Source organism: Coregonus lavaretus (genome assembly GCF_964263955.1).
Source record: "Coregonus lavaretus genome assembly, chromosome: 2".
Lineage (NCBI taxonomy): Eukaryota > Metazoa > Chordata > Actinopteri > Salmoniformes > Salmonidae > Coregonus > Coregonus lavaretus.
The window spans coordinates 18362959-18384502 of record NC_139989.1 but is presented as its reverse complement, the minus strand read 5'-3'; the positions used below and the strand labels follow the sequence as shown (position 1 = coordinate 18384502).

General features: G+C 41.8%; 1 protein-coding gene and 1 pseudogene across 2 annotated transcripts in view; one reads left to right on the top strand and one right to left on the bottom strand.

Moving 5' to 3' along the window:
- Positions 1–8582, bottom strand: part of LOC311100374 (myomesin-1-like) — a 43066-nt pseudogene extending 34484 nt beyond the window's left edge. Inside the window, exons 1-5 of the transcript in view lie at positions 8410–8582; positions 2157–2210; positions 1665–1796; positions 1368–1542; positions 99–256 (exon numbers count right to left, since the gene is read on the bottom strand). The product of the transcript in view is annotated as a myomesin-1-like (transcript). The remainder of the gene's footprint in view (positions 1–98; positions 257–1367; positions 1543–1664; positions 1797–2156; positions 2211–8409) is intronic.
- Positions 8583–16470: 7888 nt separating this feature from the next.
- Positions 16471–21294, top strand: LOC311100415 (myosin regulatory light polypeptide 9-like). The gene is made up of 4 exons (XM_084141328.1): positions 16471–16552; positions 17867–18072; positions 19212–19373; positions 19971–21294. Exons 2-4 carry the CDS (start codon positions 17889–17891, stop codon positions 20141–20143), a joined length of 519 nt encoding a protein of 172 aa, XP_083997454.1. The 5' UTR covers positions 16471–16552; positions 17867–17888; the 3' UTR covers positions 20144–21294.
- Positions 21295–21544: the final 250 nt, after the last annotated feature.

The window sequence follows — 21544 nt, the reverse complement described above, 5'->3', positions numbered from 1 at the left end:
CTATCCATAAGGGATTGATTTGGTGTGTATTGTGTTAGTGATCATTTGGTCATGTCAAGGTGTATCCAGGGAGGTGTGTGTGTGTATGCAATACTCACCAGACAACCCGTGGGTCAGGCCATCCAGAGACAGTACAGTGCAGCCTCACACACTGCTTCTCCCACACCGTGTGGGAGCGAGGCTTAATCACAAACTCAGGGGCGTGCATCAGGCTATCCTTGTTCATACGCTTGTGGTACTCCTCGTTCTCATAGATCTGGGGATCAATGTGTTCATTAAGCCTTCATAGAGCCTTCGTAAGGCATTCATAACACATTCCCATGGTGCAACAGTAAAACACTCTACATCCAGAACCCTTGCAGAAAACATGGCATTCCCCATAAATTCATAAAGAATTCCCGATGCATCCTTGAAGCAAACGCAAGGCATTTACAAGGCATTTGCTAGTTAATGAGTCTCTTAGAGCTGAATCCAAACTTGATATCTGTGCAAATAACAAAAGTAAAAATACATGTGATGATATCAAGTTATGGATTCGGGCCTCTGACCTCTTTACATATGCAGACTCCATGCACTTCTCTGTACGCAGCATGTGTCACAGTCCTAATTGATTGATTAGATTGATTGATTTATGTCCTAACCCATAACTATGGGTATGAAAACCTACTTGTGGATCCAATAACCCTTAACACATAATCCGACAGCACTCTCTGAACACTCTCTGTGTCTTAAGAAACCAGAGCTCCTGAGGAATGTCTCACCCAGTGGCATGGAGTGTTGGCAGAGGGGTGATAGTCTAAATACAGTGTGTGCCCCACTCAATGGTTACTGTAACTTTTATGATCCTCGTGAGTGATTAGGGCAGGATATTCCTTGACATAAACATTTGAATGAGGGACACAAATAACCTTCCAAGGGGATGGAAAGCAGAGTAGAATCAATCAATGGATTGAAACATTGCTCGTGGCAATACTTTTCCTGTGAAACTTTGCTAATGGATTTCTTAAGGTGTTCCCTCTGTGATGTCACAAACGTGAATATTCTTCTCTATGATGTAACAAAGGTAAATAAATACTATTCTCTATGATGTCACTGAGGGAAATAATGTCGCTCTGTGATCTAACAAGAGAAGGAATTGTCCAGTCAGAAGTCAACAAACTAAGTATATTCCATTATGATGTCATGAAAGAGAGTATTTTCCAGTATTACCCAATGTGATGTCACAATGGAATCCCACCCTCTATGACGTCACAAAGACAAAATATTCCCCATTATGATGACAGGAGGGAGAGTATTATCCAGTATTCCTCAATGTGATGTGACAAAGGAACACACTGTCCTATATGACATCAGGATCCTGCACTAACCCTCTTGCTCAGGGAAATGCGCTCGGCTGATTCGCGCATGGACACCTTCCTAGACGTCTGCTCCGTCCGCTCCATCTCCAACCCACTGGTGAACAGATTCCTCCGGGCCATGTATCCAGCATTCTCCTTCACCCGGGCCTCCTCCGTATCCGAAAACCCACTGGCATATTCCTGACTAGGGTGGGGGAGCAAAGCCAGGGAGGGGAGTGGGCAGTGGGGTCATTTTCATGGTCATTGGTCAGAACCACTCGCTGAAATCAAAAATCGCTAAGGTTCAAAGGTTGTTGACTGGTTTACCTGCCCCTGAAGATGGGCACTACATAGCCGATAATCTGGTTCTCTTTGTCCATAGCCAGGTAGGTGGGCTTGGCTCTCTTGGGCATTGGGCTCAGTCTGCTCTCCTCCAGGCCAGAGTATGAGGCACTAAGTCTAAGACACAGGATAGTGTCAATACAGCAGTGTAAACCTAACACAGTGTAGTAACATCAAACTAATGTGAACGTAATCTGAAGGGCTGGATGAGGAGGAGAAAGGGTATATTAAGTTATGGGGAATATTAATCATCAACAAGGAGGGTAGCTTAGGTGGGTTTAGCTGCATTTTTAATAACTATCTCAAACTGTGCAACAACAACAACAAAAAACTGTACACAGCAATTAAGTTCAATATTAATGATCAACAAGGAGGGTGACTTAAGTGCTTTTATCTACATTTCTGATACATTTCTCAAACTGTGCAATGAAGAAAAAGAAAACCCTGTACACAGCAGTGTATCGTCTACCAACAAACCTGGTGTAGCTACAAGGGATAGGCGTTGTTCGTTCATGCAGTGCAATGACATGTCTGCAATGACAAAATAAAATATAGAATTAAGACAAGGTCGGTCGTCTGTCATCATCAGTGTGCGGTTTTGACACTTGTTTTACTATATCAAACTCTTTAAACATAAAAAAAGACCAACGAGATGGAATGAAATGAAACATGGTGGTCATAGGAGAGGAGGTGAAGGGGAGATACACAGACAACCTCATCCCACTTGAAAAAGGAATAGAAAAAGATCCTCAGCTGAAAAACCCACAAACCTGATACTCTACGAACCAAACACTCAATACAACCTTTATTTAGGTTGCACCAAATTGATTCTCGCAATATCAACAAGTTATGCACAGGACTGTGCATTATTGGCCAAACAAATCGCTAGGCAATAGGAAATAGAGCCCCACCTATCTCGTATGTGTGTAATATGCATACAACCAACACGTCACTCATATCACACATGATAATCCTGACATATAATCATACAACAAACACAGACCAGATCCGTGAGAATGGAGGAAGGGATCAGGATTGGAGTAATTCTCCGGGAGGATGACTACAGTATATCTCCAATAAAAGCAGTGACGGAACACATAAGAACATGTTTTATACAGGCAAAACCACCAGAACTCATAAAGCCATGACATGGGAACCAGAGGAATTAACATTTATGAACCCCCTATGCATTTTCACATCATACAGTTGCTTGCGAAAGTATTCACCCCCCTTGGCATTTTTCCTATTTTGTTGCCTTACAACCTGGAATTAAAATGGATTTTGGGGGGGTTTGTATCATTTGAATTACACAACATGCCTACCACTTTGAAGATGCAAAATCTTTTTTCTTGTGAAACAAACAAGAAATAAGACAAAAAAAACAGAAAACTTGAGCTTGCATAACTATTCACCCCCCGAAAGTCAATACTTTGTAGAGCCACCTTTTGCAGCAATTACAGCTGCAAGTCTCTTGGGGTATGTCTCTATAAGCTTGGCACATCTAGCCACTGGGATTTTTGCCCATTCTTCAAGGCAAAACTGCTCCAGTTCCTTCAAGTTGGATGAGTTCCGCTGGTGTACAGCAATCTTTAAGTCATACCACAGATTCTCAATTGGATTGAGGTCTGAGCTTTGACTAGGCCATTCCAAGACATTTAAATGTTTCGCCCTTAAACCACTCAAGTGTTGCTTTAGCAGTATGCTTAAGGTCATTGTCCTGCTGGAATGTGAACCTCCGTCCCAGTCTCAAATCTCTGGAAGACTGAAACAGGTTTCCCTCAAGAATTTCCCTGTATTTAGCGCCATCCATCATTCCTTCAATTCTGACCAGTTTCCCAGTCCCTGCCAATGAAAAACATTCCCACAGCATGATGCTGCCACCTGCATGCTTCACTGGGGATGGTGTTCTCGGGGTGATGAGAGGTGTTGGGTTTGCGCCAGACATAGCATTTTCCTTGATGGCTAAAAAGCTCAATTTTAGTCTCATCTGACCAGAGTACTTTCTTCCATATGTTTGGGGAGTCTCCCACATGCCTTTTGGCGAACACCAAACGTGTTTGCTTATTTTTTTTCTTTAAGCAATGGCTTTTTTCTGGCCACTCTTCCGTAAAGCCCAGCTCTGTGGAGTGTACGGCTTAAAGTGGTCCTATGGACAGACACTCCAATCTCCGCTGTGGAGCTTTGCAGCTCCTTCAGGGTTATTTACATTTCTTTGGTCTCTTTGTTGCCTCTCTGATTAATGCCCTCCATGCCTGGTCCGTGAGTTTCGGTGGGCGGCTCTCTCTTGTCAGGTTTGTTGTGGTGCCATATTCTTTCAATTTTTTTATAATGGATTTAATGGTGCTCTGTGGGATGTTCAAAGTTTCAGATATTTTTTATAACCCAACCCTGATCTGTACTTCTCCACAACTTTGTCCCTGAACTGTTTGGAGAGCTCCTTGGTCTTCATGTTGCCATTTGCTTGGTGGTGCCCCTTGCTTAGTGGTGTTGCAGACTCTGGGGCCTTTCAGAACAGGTGTATATATACTGAGATCATGTGACAGATCATTTGAAACTTAGATTGCACACAGGTGGACTTTATTTAACTAATTATGTGATTTCTGAAGGTAATTGGTTGCACCAAATCTTATTTAGGGGCTTCATAGCAAAGGGGGTGAATACATATGCACGCACCACTTTTCTGTTATTTATTTTTTAGAATGTTTTGAAACAAGTTGTTTTTTCATTTCACTTCACCAATTTGGACTATTTTGTGTATGTCCATTAAATGAAATCCAAATAAAAATCAATTTAAATTACAGGTTGTAATGCAACAAAATAGGAAAAACGCCAAGGGGGATGAATAATTTTGCAAGGCACTGTATCTCTGTACTCCCCAGAGGCCCCTCACAGCATAATGTGTAGGATGGGCCATTCACAAGGGAGTAATATAGAGTCTAGACCCTCTCTCTGAGAATCTCTCTGGGATCAGGGTGACAGCGTCTGGGGCCCTCGTGGAGGTGGGGGGTTGGGGTGTGGGATGACAGTGTCAAAGTGCTGATAAGGAGTGGTTGGGGGGACAGCAGGAGCAAGAACGGTGAACAGGGGGACCTACCAACCCCACACAGTGCCTGGTTGAGTGGCTGTCAGTGTAAACAGAGAGAAGAGGCGACAGAACACTGACGACTATGAAACAGAACAACAAATCCATCAGGATCACTGTTTCCCCACCCCGACCCTCTAGGACCCCTGATAATGCCACTTGTCATTGAAGGATCAGGGTTGGAAAAACACTCATCTAGATGGATTACGATAAGGAACGCGCTTATTCCAGAATGTGAACGCAGGAAAGGCAATCCGCATTCAATGAGTATTCCTAATGGAACAATTAGTATGTCAGCACAATACCATGAACATCTCCAGTTCATAACTGCTGGTATGTCACCATCATAATCAGACTATAATAAACAAAGGGAAAGCTGTGTAAATTCCTGACAGCATGAGGTTTAATCATAAAGGCCCAAATGAGGGACCATTAGCTACACAGACACCCTTTGACCTCCCATGCACAATGTCAAGGCCAGTGTATGTACACTACAGAGATGCCAGGTGCTCCTAAGAGAAAGACCCCCCAACATTTCAACACGTCATCATCCAATACAATAACAAATAATTCAAACAACAATTAACGTCCCAGGTAGCCTGGCAGGTAGGAGCGTTGGGCAAGTAACCGAAAGGTTGCTGGATCAAATTCCCGAGCCGACAAGGTAAAAATCTGTCATTCTGCACCTGAGCAAGGCAGCTAATCCACATTATAAACTGGGTGGTTCGAGCCCTGAATGCTGATTGGCTGACAGCAGTGGTATATCAGACGGTTTACCACGGGTATGACAAAACATTTATTTTTACTGCTCTAATTATGTTGGTAACCAGTTTATAATAGCAATAAGGCACCTCAGAGGTTTGTGATATATGGCCAATATACCACAGCTAAGGACTGTGTCCAGGCACTCCGTGTTGCGTCGTGCATAAGAACAGCCCTTAGCCGTGGTATATTGGCCATATACCACACCCCCTCGGACCTTATTGCTTAAATAACAACTGTTCACCAGGCGCCGATGATGTCGATTAAGGCAGCCCCCCGCACCTCTCTGATTCAGAGGGGTTGGGTTAAATGCAGAAGACACATTTCAGTTGAATGCATTCATTTGTACAACTCACTAGGTATCCTTCCTTTCCCTTAAAGAGATGTATGAGCCCTGTTTTCACAGGTCTGGGAAATCCACAGGGGAACACAATCACTGACCCCAAATCAGACCTTAACTCATAGCCAACTTCAAATCATGTCTCCAGAGCACAAAGCAGTAGAAGCCTCTAGGAGAAGTATGCTTAAAAGCCATATGCTTTATGTACTCACTCAAAATCTTTGCTTAGTGTGAGATGAAGTCCCCCAATGGAATACTGTACTGGCTGAACAAAATAAAACCTCTTAATAGGGAAACAAGACTTTAAGAAAGGAACAGATAATTACCACAGCTCACATTCCCTGGGACATGGTATGCATGGGTCAGGATGCCATTTCCATCTATAACCCATATACCATACCACTGCATTATATAACAGTGCATTCCTTTAAAGCTTGCTTATACCCAACTTACAGCAAACATTTTATGACGACCGAGTCAATGTGAATCTGAGATGCTCTATTTCTGGTAAACTGAACTATAGTGGGAACTAGGAAAGGGTTGTCTTAAAATAAAAATGTGCATTAGTTCAAAAGCAGACAGGGCAGCGTGCAACAAACACCACTATGAAAGCTGGGATGAACAGTATCCATGCATATGGCTCCTTGGAACTTCACGCAGGATTCACAGACATATTATATACAGTACCAGTCAAAAGTTTGGACACCTACTCATTCCAGGTTTTTTTCTACATTGTACAATAATAGTGAAAACATCAAAACTTTGAAATAACACATATGTGTAGTACCCAAAAAGTGTTAAACAAATCAAAATATATGTTATATTTGATATTGTTCAAAGTAGCCACCCTTTGCCTTGATGACATCTTTGCACACTCTTGGCATTTTCTCAACCAGCTTCATGAGGTAGTCACCTGGAATGCATTTTCAATTAACAGCCTTAATGTGTTTGAGCCAATCAGTTGTGTTGCGACAAGGTAGAGGTGGTATACAGAAGATAGCCCTATTTGGTAAAAGACCAAGTCCATATTATGGCAAGAACAGCTCAAATACGCAAAGAGAAACGACAATCCATCATTACTTTAAGACATGAAAGGTCAGTCAATACGTAAAATTTCAAGAACTTTGAACGTTTCTTCAAGTGCAGTCGCAAAAACCATGAAGCGCTATGATGAAACTGGCTCTCATGAGGACTGCCACAGGAAAGGAAGACCCAGAGTTACCTCTGCTGCAGAGGATAAGTTCATTAGAGTTACCAGCCTCAGAAATCGGCAATTAACTGCACCTCAGATTGCAGACCAAATAAATGCTTCACAGACACATCTCAACATCAACTGTTCAGAGGAGACTGCGTGAATCAGGACTTCATGGTCGAATTTCTGCAAAGAAACCACTACTAAAGGACACCAATAATAAGAAGAGACTTGCTTGGGCTAAGAAACACAAGCAATGGACATTAGACCGGTGGAAATCTGTCCTTTGATCTGATGAGTCCAAATTTGAGATTTTGGTTCCAACCGCTGTGTCTTTGTGAGACGCAGAGTAGGTGAACGGATTATCTCCGCATGTGTGGTTCCAACCGTGAAGCATGGAGGAGGAGGTGTGATGGTGTGGGGGTGCTTTGGTGGTGACACTGTCGGTGATTTATTTAGAATTGAAGGCACACTTAACCAGCATGGCTACCACAGCATTCTGCAGCGATACGCCATCCCATCTGGTTTGTGCTTTGTGGGACTATCATTTGTTTTTCAACAGGACAATGACCCAACACACGTCCAGGCTGTGGAAGGGCTATTTGACCAAGAAGGAGAGTGATGGAGTGCTGTATCAGATGACCTGGCCTCCACAATCACCCTACCTCAACCCAATTGAGATGGTGTGGGATGAGTTGGACCGCAGAGTGAAGGAAAAACAATAAACAAGTGCTCAGCATATGTGGGAACTCCTTCAAGATTGTTGGAAAGCCTTCCAGGTGACTACCTCATGAAGCTGGTTGAGAGAATGCCAAGAGTGTGCAAAGCTGTCATCAAGGCAAAGGGTGGCTACTTTGAAGAATCTCATTTGTTTAACACTTTTTTGGTTACTACATGATTCCATATGTGTTATTTCATAGTTTTGATGTATTCACTATTTTTCTACAATGTAGAAAATAGTAAAAAATAAAGAAAAACCCTTGAATGAGTAGGTGTGTCCAAACTTTTGACTGGTACTGTATGTTTTGAATGTTTTTAGAGAAAATAGATAAGGTTGGAGAATGTTACTGGGAGTGGTAGAACACCTTAATATGGCAGGTGTAGAAGCAGGAAGTGGAGGAAGAGTCAGTCTAAGCCGAGAAATGATGGTTACTAAGCGGGACCAACTGATGTGGAAGCCATGGATGGGGGTATGGGAAAAGTTGACAGAAGTACAAGATAGGAGGTATGAGATGGGGTTGGGTGGGGGTGGGGGTTAAGAGGGCAGCAGAGCTATCTTCTGACACCAGTATGGATGGATGGGATGAATATGGGCCAGAGCTACTGTACTGCTGGGCGTCTTCCTCCTTCTTACCCACTGCTGGCACTAAGACCGGCACTGGCACTGGCTCTGCTGCTGCTGCGGGCGGCATAGCTGCTGCTGCTGCTCGACTGGTACTGGCTAACAGCCGATTCCACCTCCTTGCTGCGGTAACCACGGTCATAGTGGCGGTGCTGTTTCTGGTAGAAAGGTGTGGATCCCGACATCCTGCACGCTGTTCCTGGCACAAGCCCTGAATTCAGCCCGAGTCTCTTGTAGTCTGCCTGTCTGCTTAGCTAGTGTTTGAGAATGGGTTTGTTCTATACAGTTAAAGCATTGCTCCAAAATGTAGCCTATTTTTGTAAGCTATTAGTTGTTTAATGTTTGGGTTTCATTTATTCATTGATAATAATTGTTGTTATTGTTGTACTTTATATAATCACAGAGGAAAGGTCATGACCTTCATTGCCTCTATTGGATTAGAGGGGATTATTATAACATTTTGGGGTGTCATATTTTTTTCATCTGCACATAACTCAATCATACTATCAATTTCGTTGGATGAGGAATAAAATGCAAAACTTTTTCTGATAGTATAAATAGCCAAATTGATTGGGTAGATGTAGAATTCAAACCTTTTAAGGGTTTTTCAAATAACTTGATTGATGTAGGCCTACACTTACTGTATTTAAATCAAAGGATTTTCTGATTTTTTTCATACTTAATGCCTGTAGCCTGTCCTAAAAGCAACAGGTGCATTTTCTTTATCCAATAGGGTGCGATTTTAGGGTGAGGAGAGCTTGTGAATCTGAAATTCCAAACATCAGCGTGTGCACTGAGGCTGACATAGCACAGGATCACAAGACAAAAGAATCACACCATCAACATGCACACGAAACCTACAATAATATTCAACAATGAATTGTCAATATATATATATATATATATATATAAAACTCCTATTTTGGTGATGCAGCGGTCATTTCTTTTGCGATCACTTACCTAGGACAAAAAAGCCCCCAACTGCTGAAAGCAAAGGAAAAAGTGATCCAACTCCAGGTGTAAGCCAACAACGCTTGATATCCAGGCAAATTCGCAGGTAGGTGCGGTAGCAGAGGACAGGGCAGCTGTCTACACACAAAAAATATATTGGCACTCAACGGAATGGCCAAGCCGCAGTCGCGTCCTTTTATGGCGAGCAGGCCCGATAAATATAGACGGGAGCAGAACGGAGGGAAGCTGTCTGAACTCTCAGAAGACAGCAGCAGACCCAACCTACTAGTTCAGTTAAATTTGAATATGCTGCTCATTTCCGAGTACAACTTATTTGCAACGTCCAAAATGACTCTACCTGTTGGCCTATATTTTTGGCTATGCTAAGCCTACTGTACAAAATATCTGCAGCCTGGCATCACGCAGTGTTGCTGTAATTTTGACACCATTTAGAGAGTATACTCATTACTCATCGTCAGTGTCCCATTAACTGATTACTTTATAAGTATAGTATTTAATCAAAGGTATTTCCTTATACAGTAAACCTTACATTTATTAATGACTATCAAGGTTATTGTCAATGTATCATATTCACATATGGAATGGTCACTTTAGTGCCTGACATATAAACATTACATTTTGGTTGGACCTTGTGTGCCAATGAAGTGATATTGATCTTTATCTTAATCTTAATCTTATTTTGCCTGGTAGGTCTAATATTGTGCCATTGTTCAATATTCCTACACTTGACTAACGGTTGTCTTGGCTCCTCACCATAAGAGCTTCAGCTGTGTCTGTGACTATCTATAGCCATGCTATTAATGCCTGTGTCACATGCAACAAATGCCAGTTAGCATTGTGTGTGTGTTTGTGTGTGTGTGCGCGCGGTGTGTGTGTCTGAGAGAGAGTGAAAGAGAGAGAGAAACGTGTGTGCATGGTGTGTGTGTGTGTGTGTGTGCGGTGTGTGTGTATGTCTGAGAGAGAGAGAGAGAGAGAGAGAGAGAGAGAGAGAGAGAGAGAGAGAGAGAGAGAGAGAGAGAGAGAGAGAGAGAGAGAGAGAGAGAAAGCGCATACCCATCATTTTATTATATTTCCTTGTCATTGGAGTCTGGGTGAGTCTTTTGATCCTGCATGTGAAAATGACAAACATAACGTCCCCTGAGTAGTGATTGAATACTGGAGTGATAAAGAATCTAATAGACTAGGCCTAAACATGCATGGCACTGCAAGACAACTAGTCTGTGGTTCACTCTTTACTTGTTACAACTTTTCAAGACAGGTGATCCAAGTTTAAGCCTTATTCCTTGCATCACTAGAAAAACATCTTCATAACACTATTTCCAGAAAACAGATAATGAAAGCATTTTTTGATATCTTTGGGAGTTCCTACATTTACATTTACATTTACGTAATTTAGCAGACGCTCTTATCCAGAGCGACTTACAGTTAGTGAATACATATTTTTTTTATACTGGCCCCCCGTGGGATAGGCCCCCCCTACTGATAGAGCCAATCAGAAACCCATGAATGTACAACATAACATAGGACCAGCCAAGTCCGAGCTCTGGCTTGGCCACTCAAGGACATTCAGAGACTTGTCCCGAAGCCACTCCTGCATTGACTTGGCGGTGTGCTTAGGGTCATTGTCCTGTTGTAAGGTGAACCTTCACCCCAGTCTGAGGTCCTGAGCGCTCTGGAGCAGGTTTTCATCAAGGATCTCTTTGTACTTTGCTCTGTTCATCTTTCCCTCGATCCTGACTAGTCTCCCAGTCCCTGCCGCTGAAAAACATCCCCACAGCATGATGCTGCCACCACCATGCTTCACCGTAGGGATGGTGCTAGGTTTCCTTCAGACGTGACACTTGGCATTCAGGCCAAAGAGTTCAATCTTGGTTTCATCAGACCAGAGAATCTTGTTTCTCATGGTCTGAGAGTCTTGTTTAGGCGCCTTTTGGCAAACTCCAAGCAGGCTGTCATATGCCTTTTACTGAGGAGTGGCTTCCGTCTGGCCACTCTACCATAAAGGCCTGATTGGTGGAGTGCTGCAGAGATGGTTATCCTTCTGGAAGGTTCTCCCATCTCAACAGAGGATCTCTAGAGCTCTGTCAGAGTGACCATCTGGTCTTTTTCACCTCCCTGACCAAGGTCCGTCTCCCCCGATTGCTCAGTTTGGCAGGGCGGCCAGATCTAGGAAGTGTCTTGGTGGTTCCAAGCTTCTTCCATTTAAGAATGATGGAGGCCACTGTGTTCTTGGGGAAACAGGCTGTAACGTAACAAAAGGTGGAAAAAGTCAAGGGGTCTGAATACTTTCCGAAGCCACTGTATATAGAAAGGTGTGTGCCTTTCCAAATCATGTCCAATCAATTGAATATAACACAGGTGGACTCCAATCGAGTTGTAGAAACATCTCAAGGATGATCAATGGAAACAGGATGCACTTGAGCTCAATTTCGAGTCTCATAGCAAAGGGTCTGAATACTTATGTAAATACGGCTGTAACATATCAAAATGTTGAAAAAGTCAAGGGGTCTGAATACTTTCCGAAGGCACTGTATAAAGCAGTGCACTATATAGGGAATAGGGTGCCTTTTGGGACAGAACCATTTTACTTTAACCATGGTGCCTCCCATTGTTCCTGGTGTTTGTCAGGCTTGTCAGGCTTGTCAGTAAGTGATCTTGCCCATTGGCAAGATAGCCTCACACCAAAGTTTGCCCTGGTTGCCAACAAGCAACAACCCCACAAAGTACAACTGGATAGGAGTGGGCGTGGTGGATCGTGGATTATGAAAGCAAACTTTGTTTTCGTTTCCACCCCTATGAGACTAGTACCCTCTAGTGGTCAATATGGGGTAATGTTTATTATTATTTTATTTTTATTTTTTATTTAACCTTTATTTAACTAGGCAAGTCAGTTAAGAACAAATTCTTATTTACAATGACGGCCTACACTGGCCAAACCCGGACGACGCTGGGCCAATTGTGCGCTGCCCTATGGGACTCCCAATCACGGCCGGTTGTGAAACATTTGATTCTGGTCAGACAGGCACAGAGCAGGCATTTGTTCTAGCCCAGCAGAAACACACTAAATTCACTAATCAATGTCCACTAGGCAAAAACTGGTTGAATCAACGTTGTTTCCACATCATTTCAACCGAAAAAAAATAAATATGTAATTGCGTTGAATCAACGTTGAAAACTCATTGGATTTGCAAAAAGTCATCAAAGTAAGGGAATTTCATATTTTTTTCACCATTTTTTAAAACCTAAATACAATGACATAGTGACATTTGTTGATTTCACGTTGAATTCACAATAGTTGAAAACTCAACCACATGTAAATCAAAACTAGACGTTTAACTAGTTTTAACTGAATCAGGTGTGTTATTATTGGTTTGTTTAATGGTTTTGAGATTTAAGCTCTCTTCGCCATCCCAGTTGAGTAGCAGACGCTCTGTCTCCTCTGAGTAAACATGAACACATTAGGGTCTCAAGATATTGTTCTCCATTGCTCATTCCTGTCGTTGCAGTGCAGCACCTGTTTCCATAAAAAATGTAATAAAATAACATTTTAGTGGTCACATACACATATTTAGCAGATGTTATTGCGGGTGTAGCAAAATGCTTGTGTTCCTAGCTCCAACAGTGCAGTACACAACAATACACACAAATCTAAAAAGTAAAAGAATGGAAATATTAGGATGAGCAATGTCGGAGTCTGGAGTATATACACTACCGTTCAAAAGTTTGGTGTCACTTAGAAATGTCCTTGTTTTCGAAAGAAAAGCAAATTCTTTGTCCATTAAAGTAACATCAAATTGATCAGAAATAAAGTGTAGACATTGTTAACGTTGTAAATGGCTATTATAGCTGGAAACGGCTGATTTTTTATGGAATATCTACATAGGCGTACAGAGGCCCATTATCAGCAACCATCAGTCCTGTGTTCCAATGGCACGTTGTGTTTGCTAATCCAAGTTTATCATTTTAAAAGGCTAATTGATCATTAGAAAACACTTTTGCAATTATGTTAGCACAGCTGAAAACTGTTGTGCTGATTAAATAAGCAATAAAACTGGCCTTCTTGAGACTAGTTGAGTATCTGGAGCATCAGCAATTGTAGGTTCGATTACAGAATCAAAATGGCCAGAAACAAATAACTTTCTTCTGAAACTCGTCAGTCTATTCTTGCTCTGAGAAATGAAGGCTATTCCATGCGAGAAATTGCCAAGAAACTGAAGAGCCGATTTCCTCCCACAACAGGACAATGACCCAAAGCACAGCTCCAAACTATGCAATAACTATTTAGGGAAGAAGCAGTCAGCTGGTATTCTGTCTATAATGGAGTGGCCAGCACAGTCACCGGATCTCAACCTTATAGAGCTGTTTTGGGAGCAGCTTGACCGTATGGTAGGTAAGAAGTGCCCATCAAGCCAATCCGACTTGTGGGATGTGCTTCAGGAAGCATGGGGTGAAATCTCCTCAGATTACCTCAACAAATTGACAACAAGAATGCCAAAGGTCTGCAAGGCTGTAATTGTTTTTTTCCCTCATCAACCTACACACAATACCCCATAATGACAAAGCAAAAACAGGTTTTAGAAATTTTTGCAAACGTATTAAAAATAAAAAAGTGACATAACATTTACATAAGTATTCAGAGCCTTTACTCAGTACTTTGTTGAAGTACCTTTGGCAGCGATTACAGCCTTGCGTCTTCTTGGGTATGACACTACAAGCTTGGCACACCTGTATTTGGGGAGTTTCTCCCATTCGTCTCTGCAGATCCTCTCAAGTTCTGTCAGGTTGGATGGGGAGCGTCGCTGCACAGCTATTTTCAGGCCTCTCCAGAGATGTTCGATCGGGTTCCAGTCCGGGCTCTGACTGGGCCACTCAAGACATTCAGAGACTTGTCCACTCCTGCATTGTCTTAGATGTGTGCTTAGGGTCGTTGTCCTGTTGGAAGGTGAACCTTCGCCCCAGTCTGAGGTCCTGAGCGCTCTGGAGCAGGTTTTCATCATGGATCTCTCTGTACTTTGCTCCGTTCATCTTTCCCTCGATCCTGACTAGTCTCACAGTCCCGGCCTCTGAAAAACATCCCCACATTATAATGCTGCCACAACCATGCTTCAACGTAGAGATGGTGCCAGGTTTCCTCCAGACGTGACCCTTGGCATTCAGGCCAAAGAGTTCAATCTTGGTATCATCAGACCAGAGAATCTTGTTTCTCATGGTCTGAGAGTCCTTCAGGTGCCTTTTGGCAAACTCCAAGCGGGCTGTCATGTGCCTTTTACTGAGGAGTGGCTTGCGTCTGGCCACTCTACCATAAAGGCCTGATTGGTGGAGTGCTGCAGAGATGGTTGTCCTTCTGGAAGGTTTTCCCATCTCCACAGAGGACCTCTGGAGCTCTGTCAGAGTGACCATCGGGTTCTTGGTCACCTCCCTAGCTCTAGGAAGCGTCTTAGTGGTTCCAAAGTTCTTCCATTTAAGAATGATGGCGGCCACTGAGTTCTTGGGGACCTTCAATATTGCAGGAATCTTTTTTTACACTTCCCCAGATCTGTGCCTCAACACAATCCTGTCTTGGAGCTCTACGGACAATTCCTTCGACCTCATGGCTTGGGTTTTGCTCTAACATGTGCTGTCAACTGTGGGACCTTATATAGACAGGTGTGTACCTTTCCAAATCATATCCAATCAATTGAATTTACCACAGGTGGACTCCAATCAAGTTGTAGAAACATCTCAAGGATGGTCAATGGAAACAGGATGCACCTGAGCTCAATTTCGAGTCTCATAGCAAAGGATCTGAATACCTATGTAAATAAGGTATTTCCGTTTATTTATTTTTATAAATGTGCAAACATTTCTAAAAATGTGTTTTTGCTTTGGCATTATGGGGTATTGTGTGTAGATTGATGAGGGAAAATGTAATTTTATCAATTTTAGAATAAGGCTGTAACATAACAAAATGTGGAAAAAGTCAAGGGGTCTGAATACTTTCCGAATGCACTGTATATGATGGGATGTATAGACATTATGGACAGTATATGGATAGAATATGTAGTATATCTGAAGAATACATAATATATAATAGTATATGTACAGCAGTAGTTATATAGGATGAGCCTTGACTAGACTACAGTGTATACATATGAAGTGGGTAAAACAGTATGTAAACATTATTCAAGTGACCAGTGTTCCATTAATAAAGTGACCAGTGTTCCATGTCTATGTACATAGGCAGGAGCCTCTAAGGTGCAGGGTTGAGTATATGTTTAGATAAATACATTGCTCTGGTTCCAATCTGTTGACTCTATAGTAAAAATAGTTTTATATGGTTCAACAGACTAAGAATAATTCCACTTCTCTTGGGAACAGGCAGAATGCACACCTTTACATTAAGCAGATGGTTATTGGACCATAGTTGTAAACTATAGCAATTGCTCATATCTTGAACAACCAAACTAATGAATGGTAAAATAGCACTAATAGGGATCATTATTTATGTTTACTCTTCCTTTGGCCTATGACAAGGGGGTGGGGCTCTACATTGTTAAACCCCTTCTCTTGTTCCCTTTGAGGAGCGTGTGGTCACTGAGAACCCACATTAGGTTACTGCTGTGGCCCATTTTAACCAGTGAGTCATCATGGGTTCCATAGGGCTTTCTTGCTTTGGATCTCCAGCATTAACCGTCTCTCCAAGCAGCAAAGAGGAACCAACTGTTCACTCTATATGTTTTGTTAAATTGAGGAAATCAGAGTTTACTATGTTAAAAAGTGTGTCACCAACGAGCTGTTATCTTACTCATGATAAGGCACAGGAAGATGCATTTATTTTCTCCGTATTTGGGCATATCTCAAGAATGTATATGTAGCAAGGGAGTGTTTTGAGGAAACCCCATTAACTCCAATGGAGGGTATACCAATGTAAAACTGAACAGATTTATAAGCATTACATCAAGTTATGTATAGTCAAAGCAAAGAACATGAACGAAATATCTAAATGTATAATTGTTTTACTATAGGGTAAAACATTTTTTGTTGAAATCAAATAAAAATGATTTTGAAATTCTAAATCCCTCCCCATTTCACGAAGTTAGTTTGGTCTGTATTGCCAGTGCGGAAACATTTAAGGAAGTTAGGGCGGTGGTTGAGAGAGAGAGAGCAGCACGGGCTAACTGACTATCCAGCTTCTCGAAATCAGGTAGCTAGGTCTAATGTTTGCTTATTTGAACGTAGAAGTGTTATTTCACTTGCCAGTTCCATGCTACTATTGAAATGTCTACTGTCCAGCTTGATATGTCTACTCTACAATCGTTTTCATATGAAAGTATTTGTTTGCTGGCTGATTTAGCCTTAGCTAGCGGAGTTAGCAGGCTAGCTAAATAAACTAGCAGTTGGCTTGTTAGCTGCCAAGATTACAGTATTTCCAGAACGGAGAGAAAGAAAATGTTGTTCTAACTAGCAAATTGAAATTGTTTTAAGTTGCATCAAGAGACCGTACGCTAGATAGCTGCATATTATGAGATGTGCCAAAACAAAGGACAGTAACTACCTAGCTAAGCTAGCGAGCATCCTGGCATTCGTAATGTTTTTGTCGTCTCCTTAACAATGTCGCTAACGTCAGCTGTCTCTTTAACTTCTTACTCATAACCATTCCGCATTTATGTAAATTGATATTTGTGCTGCATGTTAATTTCTACGATGCTACTATCAACGCAAGTAGTAATAGCTATTAGTTAGATTAATCTGTTTTATAGGCCCCTTTGTCCATTCATGACGTAGGCCTATCGCTAACAAAAAGGTGGCTTAAAAAAAAAAAAAAAAACTAAATTATTTCTCAAGGTATGGAATTTCAATGGGTGTTTGTAGCTAGTTTATCGTACTTGCACTCAACCACTACTTTTATACAGTTAACGTTAGCTAGTATGTCTCTGATTGAACTTCAGTCTGAATTCAGTCACCTAGTATTATTGCACAACATCAAATGAGATCACTAAACCGGTCTTATCCTGCCCTGTGCTGTTGCCATAATAGTGAGTCAATGGTGTGGACCACTGACTCCATCTATTACTAGCTAGGTAGGGAGGCATATTGAGGTTGTTGAACTTGCCTGAAAATGGATTTTTTTTCGTTCTTTCACATCAGTTTTTCCTGTCCTGTGTAATGGGAACTAGAACAACCTTCACAGCAGTAGAACATTTCCATTTATAGTGCAGTGAGGACACCTCTCGGGGGAATATTTGCCACAGTCTGAATAAGAGTAGCCCATAGCCAAGGAAAGCTGGGCATAACTGGTCAAATCTTATTTTGGGTAATTGCATGAGTCAGTGTACCTGCTGCTCTCAATTTGTTTTCCATAGCCCCTTAAGTATCATAACATTTGATTGTCCCTGGAATTGAGCTTCATTGACATCCGAACACTATTTCTAAGTCAGATTTGAAGTAGTAAAGTCATTTGGGATATTACAAATTTGGTGCTGCTGACTTCAGGAATATGCTCTTTTTACCCTTGCAGGTAAACACACACAACAGCCAAAATGTCGAGCAAAAGGGCAAAGGGAAAGACCACCAAGAAGCGCCCCCAGCGTGCTACCAGCAATGTGTTCGCTATGTTTGACCAGTCTCAGATCCAGGAGTTCAAGGAGGCCTTCAACATGATCGACCAGAACCGTGACGGGTTTGTCGACAAGGAGGATCTGCACGACATGCTGGCCTCACTGGGTGAGTATCTTAGCTAGTCCCTAAAACCCCCTCTGCTGATCTGAAATCAGTTCATTGTTTTCTCTTGGACTTTGTTTATTTCACTCAATGTGAAACAGAGGCACTTAGCTTCACATTCCAGGTCAGGCATCATCTGTACTACGAAGGTGGATATTGCTTGTCCGCCTGCTGCTAACTCTAGCAGGCTTGTCACATGGCTAGTCGAACGCCAAACTGTCGCTCTAAATGAAAAAAGTTAGTTTGCAAATTCAGCAGGCTATGGTGTGAAATGGGGTTTTAGAAATGCTGTCTTGTTGCATTGTGGCCATAGACATATAATCCATAGAAGGGTTTTGAAACCTCTAACCCTGGCAATTTGACTGTTAAACTCATGGGTACACTGGCTGCCAGTCTTGACTTGAATGGGAACTGCTGTCTATGGTTGGTTGCAGCTGTAAGTTTACCTTTTGCAATATTTCAAAATACAATCGTGTGAAATGTACAGTTTGGAAAGCAAATGCTCTGTGTAATGTGATGGGTATCTTTTACAACATTTGATTAATAAAATATTTAATCATTCGTCTTCCTTAAATGAAGGGGATGATAACACAATCTTGGTAAGAGGGAGGGTATCTGATGTCATTGGTCCTTAACTCGTGGCTCAGACACCTCATTCAGGATAAATGGAGTTAGCTGTGAGTTAGCCTGCCCCGGAGCAGGTTAGTTCTAAAGGATTCGATGCCATAGAAATGTACCTGGCTAAAAGGTGAGCCACATTCGTGTTACCGGTTATCCGGAGTTACCTCGCTAACTCCTCAAACCTGATTTTGTAGTATGGGGGAAGACACTCCCACCAAAATAATAATAAAAGACAACTGGGTGCTCTACCTCAATCTGTCAAACAATTGATCAAGAGAATCATTGAAGGGGGAGCTTAACAAACACACTCAAGAGATACCTGAGCTGGTGTTAGGAGTGGTATTCTATTGAAACAGTCATGCATTAATAAAGAGCAGGTGTTTTTCCATCAACATTCCCTACACCCTGTTCCCATTGTTTTATATGATTGAAACCATTTATGACAATGTTATTGTAGAACTAGGTTACTGGTAACAGGAAGTTGCAATCTGTTCTAATGTGGCACTGTGATTCATTCTCAGGGAAGAACCCGTCTGATGAGTACCTGGAGGCTATGATGACTGAAGCTCCTGGGCCTATCAACTTCACCATGTTCCTCACCATGTTCGGAGAGAAGCTCAACGGTACAGACCCTGAGGACGTCATCAGAAACGCTTTTGCCTGCTTCGACGAAGAGGGCACAGGTAAGATCATCTTTGGGGAAACGTTTTTAGAGAATTAGCCTAAGTGAAATGGGCATGATGTCATGTTGGTGGCTGTGTAGATCCATGCTGTGTAGAGAACAAAGTTCCTGAGTTGTTTGCTTTTCAAGATATGACTCAGCTGGGTAGACTGGACTAGCTTCCTCAGTGCTTCTGAGATAGTAATGTGTGGGCTGTTCAATAACTGTTGGTCCTGTGGGTTAAGCCATAGCTCCCAGGGGTTCAGGCTGAAAAATAATAATGAAACCAGGTCAATATGGAATATTCATGCTTACAAAAATACACACAGGACGTTTTTGTTTTATTTCCTTGAAAGGATCGCTACCCGTAACTTCCTTTCAAAATACCACCCTTGAGCGTACTACATGTTCCTTAAATGGATTGTAAATACAAAGATGCTTTCTGTGAACTTTGCTCAAATCCGTTCAGGTTGTGTTTTTGTGTTGGCCAAGCGCAGGTCATTTTAGAAACAGCTGATGTGTTGAGTGTGATTCAACATAACTAACCCATGCATACCCGCCTGGGGGAAGTACCCATGGGCATTTTCGCATACCTGTCTGTCACGCTGTCTGTCCTCAGGTGTCATCCAGGATGAATACCTCAGAGAGCTGCTGACCACCATGGGCGACCGCTTCACAGACGAGGAAGTGGATGAGCTCTTCAGGGAGGCGCCCATTGACAAAAAGAGTAACTTCAACTACGTGGAGTTCACACGCATCCTAAAACACGGAGCCAAGGACAAGGACGATTAAGACCACAGCCATGCCAGTCATTATGGTTTCTCTCCACCCCCTCTGACCCCTCTTCTCCTTTACCACCGGCTAGACCATCTTGCTGCGTGTCTCGGCTCTATAAAACCCATGTTTTTTTAAGCAAGCGAAACCACTGCTATCAACCATACCTGGGTCATTCCACTAATTCAATGCCTTTTGAGGAGTCTAACTTGGCATAAAAAATTTTTTTTCTAACATTCTGTTATAAAGGCACATGTTCATCTTCATACAAACAAGTTTTCCCATCTCCAGAGGTTAAATAAGCATTACTATAGTACGTGACAAAGGAACAGGGTTGACAATTTAATCTTAAATCAGCCATAAATCCCCTTGTGATGGAGAGTGGAAGCTTGTGTGCAACAGGCAGTGGTAATTGAATGAAAGCTTCACAAATTAAAATTGTTAACATTAATAGCGTCTCTATGGGTAATAGGGTTGACGTGTTATGCTCGACCTGCTCAGTTTTCCAGTTTGATTTGACTATTAGCTGTTCAATGTTTCTTTAGAAAAAAATATTTAAAGAGGAATGGTTTCACCATATTAAAACGAGTTCACATAACAGGGTTGACCTTTAAAATGAGGGACAAGTGTAAATTATTCACTAATCACATGAAATAAATCTTCAGAAATGACTGTCAAAGCAACAAAATAAATGGAGCATTACAATGCTGGTGAAATTTTGGGGTTAAGTGGGTTAAAAAAAGTTGGTGTGTTTGAAGGGACATGTCAAAATACTGAGTCTTGGCACTTTTGCAAGTCTTTATTCATATTGAAAATCATCAGAATTACTGAATTCTCCATGTGTTATATATTAAATGGCAATTTAAAAATGCAATATTGGTGCACAAATTCCACTCAAAATATCAAAGAGATGTGAAAGGCACTCTTTTCATGGAATGACCCACCTGTGAGCTCCCATTTCAATACTGCCAGATTTGCACATCTGTATTAGAGAAATGTAGCGAGCTGGTGATTTGTGAATATCCAAAACAATGTACTAGTCTGTGATGTGAAAGTGGTAGAAAATGCAACTTGACGCAAGCGCCTAAGTTACTCAAATGGCCTGGTCTAGCTGAATTTTTACATTTGATAATAAATATAAACTTTTTAAATAAAGTACTCTCAACTTGTATTTTTCTCCATTCTTGACCCTGTTTTAAATCATGATTTGACTGTTGAAATAAACATTACATTGTCGGAATGTGGATTTGTCTAGTAAGCTGATGGTTCCCTTATTCTGCTGTCTCCTGTGCAACACAGGCTGTTATGTCATGTCCCCACATTACCCATTCAACCTAGTGTGTGTGGACATGTATGTCAAAGATGGAGCACCAGCGACTATGAAAGGATTTGTTTTAAATGCCTATATACTGTTCAAAT

Coding starts and splice junctions, on each gene's coding strand:
- LOC311100415 (XM_084141328.1), top strand. CDS start 17,889: ATGTCGAGCAAAAGGGCAAAGGGAAAGACCACCAAGAAGCGCCCCCAG. Junction 18,073..19,211: donor CGACATGCTGGCCTCACTGG/GTGAGTATCTTA, acceptor ATTCATTCTCAG/GGAAGAACCCGTCTGATGAG. Junction 19,374..19,970: donor CTTCGACGAAGAGGGCACAG/GTAAGATCATCT, acceptor GTCTGTCCTCAG/GTGTCATCCAGGATGAATAC.